General features: G+C 39.5%; 1 protein-coding gene across 1 annotated transcript in view; it reads right to left on the bottom strand.

The window, feature by feature from the left end:
- The window catches only part of TLL2 (tolloid like 2), a 138,365-nt gene that overhangs the window by 51,901 nt on the left and 67,033 nt on the right, over nt 1-19,431 (bottom strand). The window contains exons 4-5 of the mRNA XM_060111148.1: nt 4,171-4,326; nt 1,731-1,848 (exon numbers count right to left, since the gene is read on the bottom strand). Of these exons, the coding sequence (XP_059967131.1) occupies nt 1,731-1,848; nt 4,171-4,326 (274 nt within the window). The remainder of the gene's footprint in view (nt 1-1,730; nt 1,849-4,170; nt 4,327-19,431) is intronic.

The raw sequence follows: 19,431 nt of genomic DNA, 5'->3' as shown, positions 1-19,431 counted from the left end.
TTCCACCAATTTTCCAATTTCTTTCAAAGTTACTGGCCTGTGCCAGCCCTTTATATTTACCTTGAAGTCATTCACATTATCCAGATTTCCACATTTCTTGCCTTAGAGTTTTATAAAGTACTCTTTATGATTCTGCTGAATCTGTGGTTATTTCCCCCTTTTGCATGTCTGATTTTGTATATTTCTGCTTTGTCACTTTTTTGTCTTAGACTAACCAGTAAGTAGTTTGTCTACAGTTTTTTGTTTATTCAAAGAATTTACTCTTTAATTTATCAGTCCTATAATGTGTTACCTTGTCCATTTTCTTCTGCTCTCATTAGGTTTGTTTTGTTGTGGTGGTGGGTTTTATGTATTTATTTATTTTGCTTATGTCTTTGAACTGAATATTTCATTGTCATTCTTAGTGATGTGGATATCTGAGGCTGTGGGTTTTCTTATGGACATAGCTTTACCCAGATCTCTTCAATTTTGAATTGTAGGGCTTTCATTACCTAGACTTCTTATCATTTTAATCCTGATTTCTTTATGACCTAAGAGTTGTAAAAAAGGGAACTTTTAACTTACCAGGTAATGCAGGAGTATTTATTCTATCTTTTGTTGTTATTATGTTATTATGTCCAGTTTCACTGCTTTGCAATCAGAGAATATTTTAACGTTATCTCTTTTAGAATTCATTGAGGTGTTATTAATACTTAACAGATGGACAATGTCTACAAACATTCAGTAGGCATTTAAAAAATGTGTTATCAGGTTATAGAATCTGATAGACCCATAGGATCAACTCTACTAATTATATTTTTCCAGTCCTCTACAAATCTCTACTTATTTTTTGGTCAACTTGACATTGATCTACTTGGGTTGACAGACATGAAATAAAGTCTTCTGCTGCTAGTGTTTCTCTCAATTTACCCTTGAAACCCCTGGGGCTTGTTATATGACTTTTAATGCTATGCTATTTGGTGCATAAAGATTTATGACAGTTATATTCTCACCGTAGTTTGAATTCTTTCTATTATAAAGTGTCTCACCTTTCCTTTTTTAGTACTTTCTGACTTAAAAAAAAACACAACAAAAAAGCCTGTCTACAACTAGAATTGTGATCCCAGCTTTATTTTTGTTGGTATTTGCCTGTATGCCATCTTACCTTTTACTTTTAAACCTTTCTGGATCATTTTCTTCAGTAGTCATCTCATGTATACAGCATGTAGTTGGGTTTAAGTTTTTGAACTAATATGGGAAACTTTTCAATAGGAGAGTATATCACACTTACATTTATTGGCATAACAGATAGTCATAACCCAGTCATCTTATTATTTGTTATGTTTTCTGGAGGAAGTCTGTAAGCCCATGGAGCCCATAAAATTACATGCAGAATTTTGCATATATGTACATCCATAATGAGGGAGCCCATAGCTTCATCAGATTCTCAGTGGAATCACTGGCCCCATGGTGGTTCAGAACCATTTTGTATGAAACACTCCCAATTCCTTCAACTGCTCCCATGACAGGACATACAGACATCTTGTCGTTCTGGAGTCTTCCTCTTGACCTACCTACTTTGTCCCTGGATTGTGAGTTCACTGAGGGCAAGAAGAGTTTCTGACAAATGCTGGGCTTCTATATATTACAGCATATTGGAAACACTTTGTTTTAGAGAGAAAATTCAAGACTCATGAGCCATCTGACTTGTCTGCCTCAGATTCCACTGAGGTGAACTTGCTTTCACTTACCCACAGGTTCTGTAACTGAACACAATAAAGCTTTCTTCATCCGTCCTCTCTATGAAGGTCACACAGGTGTGCTTTTCCCAGTGTCTCATGGCCTGCTTAAAAATGGCTCTCTGGCTTCCTGAAATGACAGGTCCATACCTTCCTTAAATGTTGGCTGACAACAAACCATGTTCTAATGATCAGAAAAAGCTCATTTGGGGCTTCCCTGGTGGCGCAGTGGTTGAGAGTCTGCCTGCCAATGCAGGAGACACGGGTTTGTGCCCCGGTCCGGGAAGATCCCACATGCCGCGGAGCGGCTGGGCCCGTGAGCCATGGCCGCTGAGCCTGCACGTCCGGAGCCTGTGCTCCGCAACGGGAGAGGCCACAACAGTGAGAGGCCCGCATTCGGCAAAAAAAAAAAAAAAAAAAAAAGCTCATTTGGGTGCCCCAGAATAAAAATGAACTAGGACTAAGGATTTCCCTAGCTAAGAATACAATATAACTTTCCTGAATTACCAAAATCTAGAGAGTAGGAGTTTGTGAATTGGGAGAGAGGGTAAAAATAGATTTTTCAAAATGTCCCCAGCTTCCCAACTTTTCCTTTGCATTGAAAGTACTTTTCTAAAATTTAAAAAATGTTACTCAGGGGCTTCCCTGGTGGCGCAGTGGTTGAGAGTCCGCCTGCTGATGCAGGGGACGCGGGTTCGTGCCCCGGTCCGGGAGGATCCCACATACCGCGGAGTGGCTGGGCCCATGAGCCATGGCCGCGGAGCCTGTGCTCCGCAACAGGAGAGGCCACAACAGTGAGAGGCCCGCATACGGCAAAAAAAAAAAAAAAAAAAAAAAAAAAATGTTACTCAGGTTATTCAATTTGGCAATTTTAGGCTCTTGAAGTAAATCACCAGCACTGCATTCCACCCCTTCATTATATTTTATACCTATAGGAGGGTATTCCCATATGCTCTATAAATTCTATTTACATGTACATTCATGCTACTTTTGCATTGGGGTTCAGTGTTTGCTGGGGGATCCTTTTTTTTCAAATATAATAATCCTGTTGTATCATTCTTTTTTTTAACATCTTTATTGGAGTATATTGCTTTACAATGGTGTGTTAGTTTCTGCTTTATAACAAAGTGAATCAGCTACACATATGCATATGTCCCCATATCTCCTCCCTCTTGTGTCTCCCTCCCACCCTCCCTATCCCACCCCTCTAGGTGGACACAAAGCACTGAACTGATCTCCCTGTGCTATGAGGCTGCTTCCCACTAGCTATCTACTTTACATTTGGTAGTGTATATATGTCCATGGCACTCTCTCACTTAGTCTTGCTGGGGGATCCTTGAGCCTAATTTTCTGCAAGTCCTTTGAAAACAGATGAATTTCATACTTCCTCTGAACCTTTCTTCATATTTCCCTGGTTAGAAATTGGAAAAGCAATAAGTAAATTGGGAGCAAGAATAAAGTAGTTGTAAACTCTAGGCTGATAGTTCCATCTAGTCAACAAGTATTCTTTTCAAAATCTATCAATCTGAAATAAACAATACTACTGTATTTTGATTTTGCTAGAAGCAGTGAGAAGGATCTAGAAAAATAGTTGTTTGGGAAGTACACAGGGTGGTTGGGGATTGGGTCTGAATCCTAGAAAGTCTTTGTTGCAAAAAACAAACCAATGAACCATTGGGAGGCTCCCATCATAGTGTAGAAGATGTGGCTGTGGTGTCATCATGTCCCCCCAAAACATACATACAGAAGAGTAACTTAGCCATCCAAGTGTCAAGTGACATCTTGACACTTTTAGTTAAAATTGTTTATAAAGCAATTACTCACCAAAATGGCAATCCTACTAATAACAAATATCTCCGTGTAAACAAAGTTCTCTATATAAAATTAGTTAATTTGGAAGAAGATTATATAAATCTTTGGCCAGAAAAGCACACCAGATCTGAAAGAACATGGTTAAGACACCAAGGAACAAAAGTTAGTAGCTGATGACAATTCCCACATTTTAATTCTTTAGGAACACATCTCTCTCTCTCTCTTATTAGGACTGAGGGCCCCTTGAGAGCAGGATGACATCTTAGTCATATTTTTATCACCAGCACCTAATTAAGGATCTGGCATGGTGGCCCTGGATTAATGCCATGGGAGTGCAACAGAACCAAGGGCATGGGTACTGTCAGGAAGGAGGGCAGGGACTCCACCAGGGTCATAGGGTCACCCCCTGCATGAAGCCTCAGGGACCAGGTGAGACTTTTGAGGACATAGCACCAACAGAGACTGCAGTTTCCTCAGGCCGATTGCACTAGACCCTGTGGGCAAGAGGGAGCTTCAGCAGGGGGACTGCTATGGCTCTGGGGTCTGTTCCATCCCACCTAAGTCCTTCCTGGGAGGACTTTGCCCACCTAGGAAGACAAAGCATCCAGCCCCAAACCAGACCTCATTTGGAGCTACTGACCGGTGAAGTTCCCTCCAATGACATAGGGGATGACCCCTCCTGGCCATATCCTCTCTGTCCTTGAGGTTGTAGCTCTTCGGACCCGGGGAGAGAAGGTCTCAGCTCCAGCATGCAAGGTCCCAGGGCTCTGTGGAAGCATAGCATTCTTCTTGCCATCTGCAAGAGAGTCATGATGCCGTTTACTTTGTGTGGACATATATTTACAGTTCTCTTGGGTATTTGTCAAAGAGTGGAATTGTTGGGGCCTATAGTACTTCTATGTTTAACCTTTTAGAGGACTATCAGACTGTTTTCCAAAGGAGCTGCATCGTTTTACATTCCCACCAGCAAAGCATCAGGGTTCCAGTGTCTCCACATCCTCGTCAACACTTGTTATCATCAATCTTTTTGGTTATAGCCATCCTAATGGGTGTGAAGTGGGTGGCATCTCATTGTGGTTGTGATTTACATTTCCCTAATGACTAATGATGTTAAATGTCTCTTCGTGTGCTTATTAGTCATTCATATATCTTCTCTGGAGAAATGTCTATTCAAATCTTTTGTCCATTTCTTAATTGTGTTGTCTTTTTATTGTTGTGTTATAATTATTCTTTATATATTCTGGATACCAGACCCTTATCAGATATATGATCTGCAAATATTTTCTTCTATTCTATAGATTGTCTTTTCATTTTTATGATACTGTCCTTTGAAGCACAGAAGTTTTAAATTACAATGAAGTCCAATCTATGCATTTTTTTCTTTTGTTGCTTTTTGTATCATATATAATAAATTACAGGCATACCTTGTTTAATTGTTCTTCACTTTATTGTGTGTTTTTTACAAATTGAAGGTTTGTGGCAACCCTGAATTGTCAGGTGATGGTTAACATTTTTTAGCAGTATTTTTAAATTAAGGTATGTACATTGTTTTTTCAGACATAATGCTTTTGCACACTTAATAAACTACAGTATATTGTAAACATAACTTTTATATGCAGTGAGAAACCAAAAAATTTGTGCAACTCACTTTATTGCCATATTCATTTTATTGCAGTAGTCTGAAACCGAACCTACAATATTTCTGAGGTGTACCTATACAACTTAATCCAAACTCATAATGATTTATATCTATGTTTAGTTCTATAGTTTTAGCTCTTGTATTTAGCTCTTCAATCATTTTGAGTTAATTTTTGTATACGGTGTGAGGTTGGGGTCTAATTTCATTCTTTTGTATGCAATATCCAGTTCTACTAGCACCATTTGATGAAAAGACTAGTTTTTCCCCCATGGAATTGTCTTGGCACCTTTGTAACAAATCAATCGGCCATCCTTTTCTAGCTTCTTGAGTTGAATGTTTGGCACATTAATTTTCAATCTTTCTTACATTCTAATATTACCATTTTAACACTAAAATTTCTCTGAGTTCCTCTTTTCCTGCATCCCATCTTTTGACATGTACATTCCAATGTTAGACTTTGATATATTCTGTAAGTTCCATTTGGACTTTCTTCTTTGATCCTTGGATTATTTAGAGGTGTGATTTTTAATTTCTAAACATTTGTCTCTCTGTGTGTTATTGATGTCTAACATTGCTTTGTGTTCCAAGGACCTATTCTCCAAGGCACAGGTCAGCAAACTTTTTCTGTAGAAAGCCAGATAGTAAATATTTTAAGTTTTGTGGTTAATATATTCTCTGTTGCAACTACCCAACTCTGCTATTATAGTGTGAAAGCAGCCGTAGACACTGTGTAAATGAATGGGTATGGCTGTGTTCCAATAACATTTTATTTGCAAAAACAGATGGCAGGCTGGATTTGGCCTTCTGGCCATGGATGGTGGCCCATGCTCCAAGGTATCCATTCTTTGGTGTTTTGAGCCTTGCTTTGTAGCCCACTACGTGATAGTTTTTATAAATATTCCTTATAACCTTGAAATAATGTGCATCAGTTTCCAAAATTAATGGTTGAAGGGTGCTACATATGTTGCTCAAATATTCTATTTACAAATGTTTTTGGCTCCTAGTGTATCTGCTACCAAGAGAAGTGTTTTAAACAACCTTGAGAACTAAGTTTGTGAACTGTCATCTTCTCCTTTATTTTTAATTTTTCCTTCACATTGTTCAAGGCTATGTTAGTTAAATAAGACAAGTTAAGGGTTGTTAAATGTTCCAGATAAATTGCTTCTTTCATCATTAAATACCCTCTTTATCTGTAATAATGTTCATCCATAATAAAGATTATTTTGACTGATATTAATATTGCTATGCCAGTTTTATTTTGATTAGGGTTTGCCTCATATAACTTTTCTGCATCTACATATTTTCAATCTTTTTGTGTAATTATGTTTTTTGTTTTAAATGAGTCATTCAATAGGTGTTATTCTGCGAGCAATACATTTCCCACAACAAACAATAAAACAAGTTTTGCAATGGTCATAATGTTGAGGTTCAATATTACTTTTTTACTGTGTATGAAATAGTTTTTGTAAATTGAAAATTTTTTGAAATAATTGTAGATCCACATGAAGTTGCAAGAAATAATACTGAGAGATTTTGTATACCCTTTACTCTGTTTTCCCCAATAGAAATATTTTATGAAGCTATAGTACAGTATCACAACTGGGATATGGACATCTACTGATCTCATTAAGATTTCCCCACCATTATGTATACTTGTGTGTGTGTATCTAGTTCTACACAATTTTATCACATGTATAGGTTTGTGTATCTACCACCACATTCAAGATACTGAATAGTTCCATCACCATAAGGATCCCTCATATTGTCATTTTAAAATCACATCCACCTCCCTTCCCCTCCCTCCCAACCCATCCCTAAACTCTCAACCACTAATCTGTTCTCCATTGCAAAAATGTTTTCATTTGAAGAATATTATTTAAAAGGAATCCTACAATATATAACCTTTGGGAATTGGCTTTTCTCACTCAGTGCAATTCCCTGGAGATTCATCCAAGTTGCTGCATGTATCAATAGTTTCTTTTTATTGTTGAGTAGTACACAGTTTGTTTAACCATTCACCTGTTGAAGGACATCTGGGTTGTTTTCAGCTCTTACAAACAAACCTGTTATGAATATTCATGAACAGGTGTCTTTGTGAAGATTTTTATTTCCCTGAGATAAATACCCAAGAGTGGAACTGCTGGGTCATATAGTAATAGGGTTTATTTCTGGGTTCTCTATTATGTTCCATTGATCAATGTGTTTATCCCTCTGGTAATATAACACTGTCTTATTACTGTAATTATATACAGTCATTCCTCCATATCCCTGGGTTTAGCATTGGAAATTCAAACAACTGTGGCTCAAAAGTACTTTTTTAATTCCAGAGAGTTCCAAAAGGCAAAACTTGAATTTGCCGTGCACCAGCAAATATGTAGCATTTACAATGCATTAGGTATTAAAAGTAATCTGGAGATGATTTGAAGTATATAGGAGGATGTGCATAGTTTATATGTAAATACTATGCCATTTTATATAAGGTGCTGAAGCATCCACAGATTTTGGTATCCGTGAAGGGTCCTGGAACCAATCCCCCAGGGATAATGAGGAAGGCCTGTAGTAAGCCTTAATATCAGGCAGGGTGATTACTCTCATTTTAGATTTCTTTTCCATTGTTTTAGCTATGTTTCCACATGCATTTTGTGTCTTTCCATGCAAATTTTAAAGTAAGCTTATCTATGTCTGCAAAAAAAATGCTGAGATTTTAATGGGAATTACATTAAAACTATAGATCAATTTGGAGAGAACTGGCATCTTTACTATATTGAGTCTTCCTTCCAATCCATGGACATGGTATTTCTCTGAATTTATGTAGATCTTTATTTCTTTCACCTGCATTGTGTAATTTTCAATACACAAATATTATACATGTTTTTTAAAGTGTATTTCACTTTTGTTGAGTGATTATAAATGGTATTGTGTTTTTAATTTTGGTTTCTGTAGTTTATTATTAGAAATATAAGCATTTTTTTGTGTTTTGGTCTTGTATTCTGCCATCTTCTTAAACTCACTTATTAGTTCTACGAGTTGTTTGTTTGTGGTAGATTCCTTGAGATCTTCTACATAGACAAACATGTCATTTGGAAATCAGAACAGTTTTATTTATTCCTTTCCAATTTGTATGCCTTTAATTTTTTTTCTTGCCTTAATACAGTGTCTACGACTTCTAGAACTATTTTGGTTTTCTGTTTGTTTGTTTTTTTAACATCTTTATTGGAGTACAATTGCTCTAAAATGGTGTGTTAGTTTCTGCTTTATAACAAAGTGAACCAGCCATACATATACATATATCCCCATATCTCCTCCCTCTTGTGTTTCCCCCCACCCTCCCTAACCCATCCCTCTAGGTGGTCACAAAGCACTGAGCTGATCTCCCTGTGCTATGTGGCTGCTTCCCATTAGCTATCGATTTTACATTTGGTAGTGTATATATGTCCATGCCACTCTCTCACTTCGTCCCAGCTTACCCTTCCCCTTCCCTGTGACCTCAACTCCACTCTCTATGTCTGCATCTTTATTCCTGTCCTGTCCCTAGGTTCTTCAGAACCTTTTTTTTTCTTTTAGATTCCACATATATGTGTTAGCACATGGTATTTGTTTCTCTTTCTGACTTATTTCACTCTGTATGAAAGACTCTAGGTCCATCCACCTCACTACAAATAAGTCAATTTCATTTTTTTATGGTGGAGTAATATTCCATTGTATATATGTGCCACATCTTCTTTATCCATTCACCAGTCGATAGTCAACTTAGGTTGCTTCCATGTCCTGGCTATGATTAATAGTGCTGCAATGAACATTGTGGTACATGTCTTTTTGAATTATGGTTTTCTCAGGGTATGTGCCCAGTAGTGGGATTGCTGGGTCATATGGCAGTTCTATTTTTAGCTTTTTAAGGAACCTCCATACTGTTCTCCATAGTGGCTGTATCAATTTACATTCCCACCAACAGTGCAAGAGCATTCCCTTTTCTCCACACCCTCTACAGCATTTATTGTTTGTAGATTTTTTCATGATGGCCATTCTGACTGCTGTGAGGTGATACCTCATTGTAGTTTTGATTTGCATTTCTCTAATGACTAGTGATGTTGAGCATCCTTTCATGTGTTTGTTGGCAATCTGTATATCTTCTTTAGAAGAAATGTCTATTTAGGTCTTCTGCCCATTTTTGGATTGTGTTGTTGTTTTTTTGATATTGAGCTGCATGAGCTGCTTTTAAATTTTGGAGATTAATCCTTTGTCAGTTGCTTCATTTGCAAATATTTTCTCCCATTCTGAGGGTTGTCTTTTCGTCTTGTTCATGGTTTCCTTTGCTGTGCAAAAGCTTTTAAGTTTGATTAGGTCCCATTTGTTTATTTTTGTTTTTATTTCCATTTCTCTAGGAGGTGGGTCAAAAAGGATCTTGCTGTGATTTATGTCAAACAGTGTTCTTCCTATGTTTTCCCTTAAGAGTTTTATAGTGTCTGGCCTTACGTTTAGGCCTTACATTTAGGTCTTTAATCAATTTTGAGTTTATTTTTGTGCTTGGTGTTAGGGAGTGTTCCAATTTCATTCTTTTAGATGTAGCTGTCCAGTTTTCCCAGCACCATTTATTGAAGAGTCTGTCTTTTCTCCATTGTATATTCTTGCCTCCTTTATCAAAAGTAAGGTGACCATATGTGCGTGGGTTTATCTCTGGGCTTTCTATCCTGTTCCATTGATCTATATTGCTGTTTTTGTGCCACTACCATACTCTCTTGATTACTGTAGCTTTGTAGTATAGTCTGAAGTCAGGGAGCCTGATTCCTCCAGCTCCATTCTTCTTTCTCAAGATTGCTTTGGCTATTCGGAGTCTTTGTTTTTCCATACAAATTGTGAAATTTTTTGTTCTACTTCTGTGAAAAATGACAGTGGTAGTTTGATACGGATTGCACTGAATCTATACATCGCTTTCGGTAATATAGTCATTTTCACAATGTTGAGTCTTCCAATCCAAGAACATGGTATATCTCTCCATCTATTTGTAACATCTTTAATTTCTTTCATCACTGTCTTATAATTTTCTGCATACAGGTCTTTTGTCTCCTTAGGTAGGTTTATTCCTAGATATTTTGTTCTTTTTGTTGCAATGGTAAATCAAGTGTTCTATTAATTTCACTTTCAGATTTTTCATCATTAGTGTACAGGAATGCCAGAGAGTTCTGTGCATTAATTTTGTATCCTGCTACTTTACCAAATTCATTGATTAGCTCTAGTAGTTTTCTGGTAGCATCTTTAGGGTTCTCTATGTATAGTAGCATGTCACCTGCAAACAGTGACAACTTTACTTCTTCTTTTCTGATTTGGATTTCTTTTTCTTCTCTGATTGCTGTGGCTAAAACTTCCAAAACTATATTGAAAAATAGTGGTGAGAATGGGCAACCTTGTCTTGTTACTGATCTTAGTGGAAATGGTTTCAGTTTTTCACCATTGAGGACGATGTTGGCTGTGGGTTTGTCAAACATGGCCTTTATTATGTTGAGGTAAGTTCCCTCTATGCCTACTTTCTGGAGAGTTTTTATCATAAATGGTATTGAACTTTGTCAAAAGCTTTCTCTGCATCTGTTGAGATGATCATATGGTTTTTCTCCTTCAATTTGTTAATATGGTGTATCACATTGATTTATTTGCATATAGTGAAGAATTCTTGCATTCCTGGGATAAACCCCACTTGATCATGATGTATGATCCTTTTAATGTGCTGTCTGATTCTCTTTGCTAGTATTTTGTTGAGGATTTTTGCATCTATGTTCATCAGTGATACTGGCCTGTAGTTTTCTTTCTTTGTGACATCTTTTTCTGGTTTTGGTATCAGGGTGAGGGTGGCCTGGTAGAATGAGTTTGGGAGTGTTCCTCCCTCTGCTATATTTTGGAAGAGTTTGGGAAGGATAGGTGTTAGCTCTTCTCTAAATGTTTGATAGAATTCGCCTGTGAAGCCATCTGGTCCTGGGCTTTTGTTTGTTAGAAGATGTTTAATCACAGTTTCAATTTCAGTGCTTGTGATTGGTCTGTTCATATTTCCTATTTCTTCCTGGTTCAGTCTCGGAAGGTTGTGCATTTCTAAGAATTTGTCCATTTCTTCCAGGTTGTCCACTTTATTTGCATGGAGTTGCTTGTAGTAATCTCTCATCATCCTTTGTATTTCTGCAGTGTCAGTTGTTACTTCTCCTTTTTCATTTCTAATTCTATTGATTTGAGTCTTCTCCCTTTTTTTCTTGATGAGTCTGGCTAGTGGTTTATCAATTTTGTTTATCTTCTCAAAGAACCAGCTTTTAGTTTTATTGATCTTTGCTATTGTTTCCTTCATTTCTTTTTCATTTATTTCTGATCTGATCTTTATGATTTCTTTTCTTCTGCTACCTTTGGGGGTTTTTTGGTTCTTTTTTCTCTAATTCCTTTAGGTGTAAGGTTAGGTTGTTTATTTGAGATGTTTCTTGTTTCTTAAGGTAGGATTGTATTGTTATAAACTTCCCTCTTAGAACTGATTTTTCTATATCCCATAGGTTTTGGGTCATCGTGTTTTCATTGTCATTTGTTTCTAGGTATTTTTTGATTGCCTCTTTCATTTCTTCAGTGATCTCTTGGTTATTAAGTAGTGTATTGTTTAGCCTCCATGTGTTTGTATTTTTTACACATTTTTTTCCTGTAATTGATATCTAGTCTCATAGCACTGTGGTCGGAAAAGATACTTGATACGATTTCAATTTTCTTAAATTTACCAAGGCTTGATTTGTGACCCAAGATACAATCTATCCTGGAGAATGTTCCATGAACACTTGAGAAGAAATTGTATTCTGTTGTTTTTGGATGGAATGTCCTATAAATATCAGTTAAGTCTATCTTGTATAATGTAGTATTTAAAGCTTGTGCTTCCTTATTTATTTTCATTTTGGATGATCTGTCCATTGGTGAATGTAGGGTGTTAAAGTCCTCTACCATGATTGTGTTACTGTTGATTTCCCCTTTTATGGCTGTTAGTATTTGTCTTATGTATTGAGGTGCTCCTATGTTGGGTGCATAAATATTTACAATTGTTCTATCTTCTTCTTGGATTGATTCCTTGATCATTATGTAGTGTCCTTCTTTATCTCTTGTAATAGTCTTTGTTTTAAAGTCTATTTTGTCTGATATGAGAATTGCTACTCCAGCTTTCTTTTGATTTCCATTTGCATGGGATATCTTTTTCCATCCCCTCACTTTCAGTCAGTATGTGTCCCTAGGTCTGAAGTGGGTCTCTTGTAGACAGCATATATACGGGTCTTGTTTTTGTATCCATTCAGCCAGTCTATGTCTTTTGGTTGGAGCATTTAATCCATTTACATTTAAGGTACTTATCGATACGTATGTTCCTATTGCCATTTTCTTAATTGTTTTGGGTTTGTTATTGTAGGTCTTTTCTTTCTCTTGTGTTTTCTGCCTAGAGAAGTTCCTTTAGCATTTGTTGTAAAGCTTGTTTGGTGGTGCTGAATTCTCTTAGCTTTTGCTTGTCTGTAAAGGTTTTAAATTCTCCGTCGGATCTGAATTAGATCCTTGCTGGGTAGAGTAATCTTGGTTGTAGGTTTTTCCCTTTCATCACTTTAAACATGTCCTGCCCCTCCCTTCTGGCTTGCAGAGTTTCTGCTGAAAGATCAGCTGTTAACCTTATGGGGATTCCCTTCTATGTTACTTGTTGTTTTTACCTTGCTGCTTTTAATATTTTTTCTTTGTATTTAATTTTTGATAGTTTGATTAATATGTGTCTTGGCCTGTTTTTCCTTGGATTTATCCTGTATGAGACTCTCTGGGCTTCCTGGACTTGATTGAGTATTTCCTTTCCCATATTAGGGAAGTTTTCAACTATAATCTCTTCAAATATTTTCACAATCCCTTTCTTTTTCTCTTCTTCTTCTGGGACCCCTATAATTCGAATGTTGGTACGTTTAACGTTGTCCCAGATGTCTCTGAGACTGTCCTCAACCTTTTCATTCTTTTTTCTTTATTCTGCTCTGCGGTAGTTATTTCCACTATATTATCTTCCAGGTCACTTATCCGTTCTTCTGTCTCAGTTATTCTGCTATTTATTCCTTCTAGAGAATTTTTAATTTCATTTATTGTGTTGTTCATTATTGTTTGTTTGCTCTTTAGTTCTTCTAGGTCCTTGTTAAACGTTTCTTGTATTTTCTCCATTCTATTTCCATGATTTTGGATCATCTTTACTATCATTATTCTGAATTCTTTTTCAGGTAGACTGACTATTTTCCTCTGCATTTGTTAGGTCTGGTGGGTTTTTACCTTGCTCCTTCATCTGCTGTGTGTTTCTCTGTCTTCTCATTTTGCTTAACTTACTGTGTTTGAGGTCTCCTTTTCGCAGGCTGCCGGTTCGTAGTTCCCATTGTTTTTAGTGTCTGCCCCCAGTGGCTAAGGTTGGTTCAGTGGGTTGTATAGGCTTTGTAGTGGAGGGGACTAGTACCTGTGTTCTGGTGGATGAGGCTGGATCTTCTGTTTCTGGTGGGCTGGTCCACGTCTGGTGGTGTGTTTTTGGGTGTCTGTGACCTTATTATGATTTTAGGCAGCCTCTCTGCTAATGGGTGGGGTCATGTTCCTGTCTTGTTAGTTGTTTGGCATAGGGTGTCCAGCAATGTAGCTTGCCGGTTGTTGAGTGGAGCTGGGTCTTGGTATTGAGAAGGAGATCTCTGGGAGATTTTCGCCATTTGATATTACATGGAGCTGGGAGGTTTCTGGTGGACCAATGTCCTGAACTTGGCTCTCCCACCTAAAATGCACAGCTCTGATCCTGGCTCGAGCACCAAGAGCCTGTCATCCATATGGCTCAGAATAAAAGGGAGAAAGAAAGAAAGAAAAAGATAAAATAAAGTTATTAAAATAAAAAATAATTATTAAAAAAATTTAAAAAGTAATTTAAAAAAAGAAAGAAAGAAGAGAGCAAGGAAACCAAAAAGTAAATCAACCAATGATAACAAGAGCTAAAAAATATACTAAAAAAAAGAAAAAAGAAACAAAACGGACAGACAGAACCCTAGGACAAATGGTAATAGCAAAGCTATACAGACAAAATCACACACAGAAGCATACAGATACACAGTCACAAAAAGAGAAAAAGGGGAAATATATATATATCGTTGCTCCCAAAGTCCACCTCCTCAGTTTGGGATGATTCGTTGTCTATTCTGGTATTCCACAGATGCAGGGTACATCAAGTTGCTTGTGGAGGTTTAATCCGCTGCTCCTGAGGCTGCTGGATGAGATTTCCCTTTCTCTTCTTTGTTCGCACAGCTCCTGGGGTTCAGCTTTGGATTTGGCCCTGCCTCTGCGTGTAGGTAGCCTGAGGGCATCTGTTCTTTGCTCAGACAGGACGGGGTTAAAGGAGCAGCTGATTCGGGGGCTCTGGCTCACTCAGGCCGGGGGAAGGGAGGGGTACAGAGCTCGGGGCAAGCCTGCAGCGGCAGAGGCCAGCATGACATTGCACCAGCCTGAGGCACGCCATGCGTTCTCCCGGGGAAGTTGTCCCTGGATCACGGGACCCTGGCAGTGGCGGGCTGCATAGGCTCCCAGGAGGGGAGGTGTGGATAGTGACCTGTGCTCGCTCAAAGGCTTCTTGTTGGCTCCAGCAGCAGCCTTAGAGTCTCATGCCCGTCTCTGGGGTCTGCTCTGATAGCCGTGGCTCATGCCGTCTCTGGAGCTCCTTTAAGCTGCACTCTTAATCCCCTCTCCTAGTGCACCAGGAAACAAAGAGGCAAGAAGTAGTCTCTTGCCTCTTTGGCAGGTCCAGACTTTTTCCTGGACTCCCTCTTGGCTAGCTGTGGTGCACTAGCCCCATTCAGACTGTGTTCACGCAGCCAACCCCAGTCCTCTCCCTGGGATCAGAAATACATCTACATGTGGAACAACTCCTACAGAACACCTACTGAATGCTGGCAGAAGACCTCAGACCTCCCAAAAGGCGATAAACTCCCCACGTACCTGGGTAGGGCAAAAGAGAAAAGAAAAAACAGAGACAAAAGAACAGGGATGGGACCTCCGAAGCCCGAGCCTCAGCTCCCAGCCCCTGCCCGCCCCGGCAGGTGAGCAGACAAGCCTCTCGGGCTGGTGAGTGCTGGTCCGCACCAATCCTCTGTGTGGGAATCTCTCCGCTTTGCCCTCCACACCCCTGTTGCTGCACTCTCCTCCGTGGCTCCGGAGCTTCCCCTCTCCACCACCCGCAGTCTCCACCCACAAAGGGGCTTCCTTGTGTGTGGAGACATTTCCTCCTTCACAGCTCCCTCCCACTGGTGCAGGTCCCATCCCTATTCTTTTGTCTCTGTTTATTCTTTTTTCTTTTGCCCTACCCAGTTACGTGGGGAGTTTATTGCCTTTTGGGAGGTCTGAGGTCTTATGCCAGTGTTCAGTAGGTGTTCTGTAGGAGTTGTTCCACATGTAGATGTGTTTCTGATGTATCTGTGGGGAGGAAGGTGATCTCCACGTCTTACTCTTCTGCCATCTTGAAGCTCCTCCCCCTCAGATCTATTTTCTATTTCAATAATTCTCTCTTCTGTTGTGTTCAATATACTATTTATCCCATTCCAGTTTCAATAAATACAGTTATCATTACCAAAAGCCCTATTTAGTGGCTTCTAAATTGATCTGTTCTTTTTTTCCCCCACAATAGTTTCAAATTCTCCCATTGGCTCTTTAGTCATTTTATGCATACCTATTTAATCTCCCACAGATTGTTCTATTATTTCTGCATCTTGGGGTACTAATTCTCCAAGTTATTGTCTCTGTTGATTATCCTTCATGGATTAACTTTTTGTGTTTCTAATGTTTTTAGTTAAAGTTCATTTTGTGGGGGAGGGTTATTCCTTTCTGCAAGAGTCTCATATGCCCTCAGCAATGAGTGTGACCCTGATTTTCATTTTTTCAGGGCTCTTGGGATTCTATGGGTCCTAGATCAATTTTTATGTTAATTTCTAAGTTTATAGTTTCCATACATAGGAAATGAAATTTGAGAACTTATACCTGTCTGAGAAACAGGCTTTGGGATTCAGTTTCTCATAGAAGATATTTTTTTACCCCCACTTAGAACCTAGGAAAGATAGCAAGATTTCTTGCCACTTCTTTCAGCCACTGGACAGTTTTTCTAGTCTTTTCTTTTCTTTCTTTCTTTCTTTTTCTTTCTTTCTTTCTTTCTTTTTCTTTCTTTCTTTTTCTTTCCCTCTCTCTCTCTCTCTTTTTCTTTCTTTCTTTTTTAATGATGAGGAAGCCCTTTGAAGGAGTTCATTTTATGCAAGATCTCAGTCTCCACTTCCTGTCTCACATGGGACCAAGGCCACAAATCCTGAACCTATATAGCTGTTACCTGGGCATCAAGAAAACACCAGCTCTCAGTACCCCAAATCCTGGCCCAGTCTCAGTGCCCTCTGCACAGTTTTGCCACATCTGAAGCTTAGTTCCATGGGTTTATGTTCCCTGTTCTTTTCTGATAATGACAATTTCCCTATCTTTTCTTTGAGCTTAAATCTGTATTTTTAATTTGGAGTAAGAGGAAGGTTATATTTTTTTCCAGTAGTTCTACGTTTGTAAAAGGGGTCCCTGCCAGTTCAGTTGCCAGAACAAGAAAGTTGGTATATAACACAATTTTAAGCCTGAACATAATTGTTTTACTGCTAGAATTTCTAGATCAGAAGTCACACACTTGCAGCTCTTGGGATAAACCCAACCCACAGATGTGTTTTGTTTGGCCTGGATGCTTTTGGCCTACACTTTGGGTTTTTGTTTTGTTTTGTTTAAAAACAAAGTTGGCTTCTCATTTGAGAAGCCAACTTTTAAAAATCAAGGAATTTCACATAAAAATCCAGATTTTCTAGTTTTTCTTTAAAAATGGAAAGATCTGGCAACAGTGGGCCCATCTTCCATCATTTACAACCCATAGCAGTTAAGTAGCACCTGTTCTCTACAGTCAGGGCACACGTTTTCCTGGTTGCTAGAATCTATCTCCCACTTCACAGGGTCCCATCCAGGCATTTCACCCATTGACATTACCTGCTTGGCCTCTACAGATATTCTAACTTGCTCTCCCAGCCCAGGACTACAAATTGCATACAGATTTCAAATGTGAGTTGCCCCAGTAGACTGGAAGCCCCATGGGGGCAGGGACTGTGGTTGGCTCATTCACCACTCTATTCACACCCAGCACAGCGTCTGGCTGGTGGTAAGTATTCGGTGCTCTTGGATTTTGAATTAATTTGTTAAAGAATGGATGAGTTATTCTAAAAATAAACAACCCAACAGTCTAAACAATTCTGCAGCAGAAACCTCTCCAAAATGTTGGCAGCCCTGAAGTCCTTAATGTTTAAATCCTTAGAATCCTGTCTTAAGTAATCACAGGCAGTGATGTAGCAAGTGGAAGTTTGTTATTTCCCATACGGTTTTCAACAAGTCTCTTAATTTTCCTCCGCCGCCAACTCTCCTTTGGAGAATGGGAAAAAATATCAGTACTTCTCTATCTGAGAGACTAACACTAAGAAATCCAATGTTTCTCAGAGAAGCTGTGCTATATATACATGTGACCCAGTAATGTTAGGGCCTGGTGCAGCCGAGTCAGCATGGGAAAATCTTAAGTGCACCTGGAAAGAGACTGGGGTGTAATTTCCAGAGATGGGTTATTGAATGACAGCTTCCCCCTCGGTCCAGTGAGAAATTTAATTTGCTGAGGACTCAACACAGGAAGCATTTGCCGATTAAAAACATGTCTAAACAGATGTTCGGTTTAGCCTGGAAGAAGGATCTTAATGCAACTGTCATTATTGGATTTTCTTGGATTACTACTATCTGGAATTGGAGTCCAAATAGAAGGATGTAATTATTTATTATGCTCCAAGAGGCCTGCATCTGAAGAGGAGCAAATGCAGAGGAGGACTCCCTTCAGGGGTGTCTGAAGGGATTTAACATGCTGGGGGTGGGGTGGGCTGGGGGATAAAGTCCATTTAAATTCTCTGGCTCTGGGAGTGTACCCTCTCCTCTCTGAAAATCTGCCATAGCTATTCAATGTTCCGTTTCCAGCTGAAGGCACAGCCGTATTATAAATGGAACCAGGCCTGACCCAGCCTCCTCAAGCAAGGAACTGCGGATTTTCGATTAGTCAACCAGTCCTTCCTACACTGGAAGTAAACACCCTGTCAGTCCAGCCATCTGCATAACCCTCACCCCATGGGTGATGGGCAAGTTGGCACCTTGCCTGTGGCGATCTTGAAAGGCTCAGTAAAGGAGGAGACTGTGGATTAATCTGCACGATGGTTCCCAAACTTGGCTGCACATTGGATTCAATCAGGGAGCTTTTAAAAAATTCTGATGTCTGCCCCCCTGCCCTGAGACTGGAACTCAGTTGGCCTAGAGGACTGTCAAGGCATCTGTGCTTTTTCAGGCTCCCCAGGTGATTCGGATGTATAAGGAAGTTTGAGAACCACTGATGTAGCCCAAAGATTAAGAGCAAGAGATTCAGTGTCAGGGGGACTTAGGCTCAAGGTAAATGCTGCCATTCACTACCTGTGTGGCTCTAGACGAGCCACTGTCCCCTGAGATCTCCTTCCTGCTGCATGGTGGTGTCATGGGCATGGAACCAGGCAATGAACATCAAACACCTGCTGTGTAAGGGCTCGACAAGAGCTGCAGTTATCACCATCACATCTGCATTTGGGGACAGGCTAGAAAGAATGCCTGAAGTCAGGTTCAGTGGTTACACCTAGATATGCTGACATAAGTGACATTCAGGGGTTCAGGTGATGCTCTGTGCCCAAGTTTGAGGGATCCCTGCTCTCTGATGCAACCTGATTCCATTATTATTTGCTGCAGCACAGAGCCCTTAGGGACTGCTACAGAAAGTGAAAGGTCCATTCTCTTTTATGAATATGGTTCTGGAAATCAGGCTCTACCAAAACAGTCACAGCTTCATCTGAGGAACAGTTACACACTCCATTTCATTAATCCCATTATCGGCCCCGAAATGCATGCTGAGCTCTCATCTCCAGGGTAGGAAGTCTCCTCAGACCAGTCTGCCAAGGGGTGTTGAGTGAGCAATTCTCCAAGCCCCCAAGACCTCCCCAAAGCTGGAAGCACAAATCCCCGCCATCAGGGCTGAGGGGAGCAACATAATGCCAGGAAATACACCTGGTGCTGCAGCCAGCCAACCAGGGGCTTCCCTCAGATCCTTTCTCCTGCTTGGGCGGCCCCTTTTTCTGGAGGTGGCGGAAGTGGGGTGGGCTGTGATTA

The sequence above is a fragment of the Mesoplodon densirostris genome, chromosome 1, assembly GCF_025265405.1.
Source record: "Mesoplodon densirostris isolate mMesDen1 chromosome 1, mMesDen1 primary haplotype, whole genome shotgun sequence".
Lineage (NCBI taxonomy): Eukaryota > Metazoa > Chordata > Mammalia > Artiodactyla > Ziphiidae > Mesoplodon > Mesoplodon densirostris.
The sequence above is the reverse complement of the archived record's forward strand: the minus strand, read 5'-3'. Positions and strand labels throughout refer to the sequence as shown.